The 849-nt window shown below is 56.9% G+C and overlaps 1 protein-coding gene across 1 annotated transcript; it reads right to left on the bottom strand.

Annotated features, from left to right (window-relative positions):
* Nucleotides 1-313: 313 nt before the first annotated feature.
* LOC110580915 (histone H4) lies at nucleotides 314-625 on the bottom strand. The gene has a single exon (XM_021690607.1). It carries the CDS (start codon nucleotides 623-625, stop codon nucleotides 314-316), a length of 312 nt encoding a protein of 103 aa, XP_021546282.1.
* Between the last annotated feature and the right edge of the window lie 224 nt (nucleotides 626-849).

The following is an 849-nucleotide window of genomic DNA, read 5'->3' as shown; positions in this document are numbered from 1 at the left end:
GTCTGCATGTGCACATTATAGCGAGGTCCCTACCTGGCACCGCGCTCTCCAGACTACGTCCCAGGGGAGCGGCGCTGGATCCCCATTGCGAGCCCTACGGGTCATACCTCCCCCTCCTAAGCCCCAAGTCCGCCGTCTGCAGCCCGGAGCCACCCGCCAGGGTAGGAACTTCCACGGCACAAGGCAGGGCTTCATCTGACACACCTAGGTCCCACATTCACACAGTAAATAGAAAGTGTTGGCTCTTTTCCTGACGTTCTGAGGGCCCTTAAAAGGGCCTTTTAGGGATTTGAAGAGAAGCCGCAGAGACTGCTCAGCCGCCGAAGCCATACAAGGTGCGGCCCTGGCGTTTCAGCGCGTACACCACGTCCATGGCGGTGACCGTCTTGCGCTTGGCGTGCTCCGTGTAAGTCACCGCATCGCGGATCACGTTCTCCAGAAAGACTTTCAGCACTCCCCGGGTCTCCTCATAGATGAGCCCAGAAATGCGCTTGACACCACCTCGGCGGGCGAGCCGGCGGATGGCGGGCTTTGTAATGCCCTGGATGTTGTCCCGGAGGACCTTCCGGTGGCGCTTGGCGCCTCCCTTCCCCAGCCCTTTACCGCCTTTTCCGCGACCAGACATCCTCCCGACCCAGAGAGCAAGCAGCTAATGGTCGTGGAAGCGTAGAGCAGGGCTTATAGTTCCTGGTAGCGGACCTGTTTGAAAACCTCAAGAAAGTGGGCGGAGCTCTAGGCCCCAGGTGATTTTTGTCTTTCCTCTAATAATGAGCGAAGGAGCCGTAAGCAGAACAAGACTGGTATTTGTTGTTTGATTTCTTGGGAAAACTTTTATTTTTGCCATAAAAC

This window comes from Neomonachus schauinslandi, chromosome 5 (assembly GCF_002201575.2).
Source record: "Neomonachus schauinslandi chromosome 5, ASM220157v2, whole genome shotgun sequence".
NCBI classification, from domain to species: Eukaryota; Metazoa; Chordata; class Mammalia; order Carnivora; family Phocidae; genus Neomonachus; species Neomonachus schauinslandi.
This window is presented reverse-complemented; position numbering and strand designations above follow the sequence as displayed.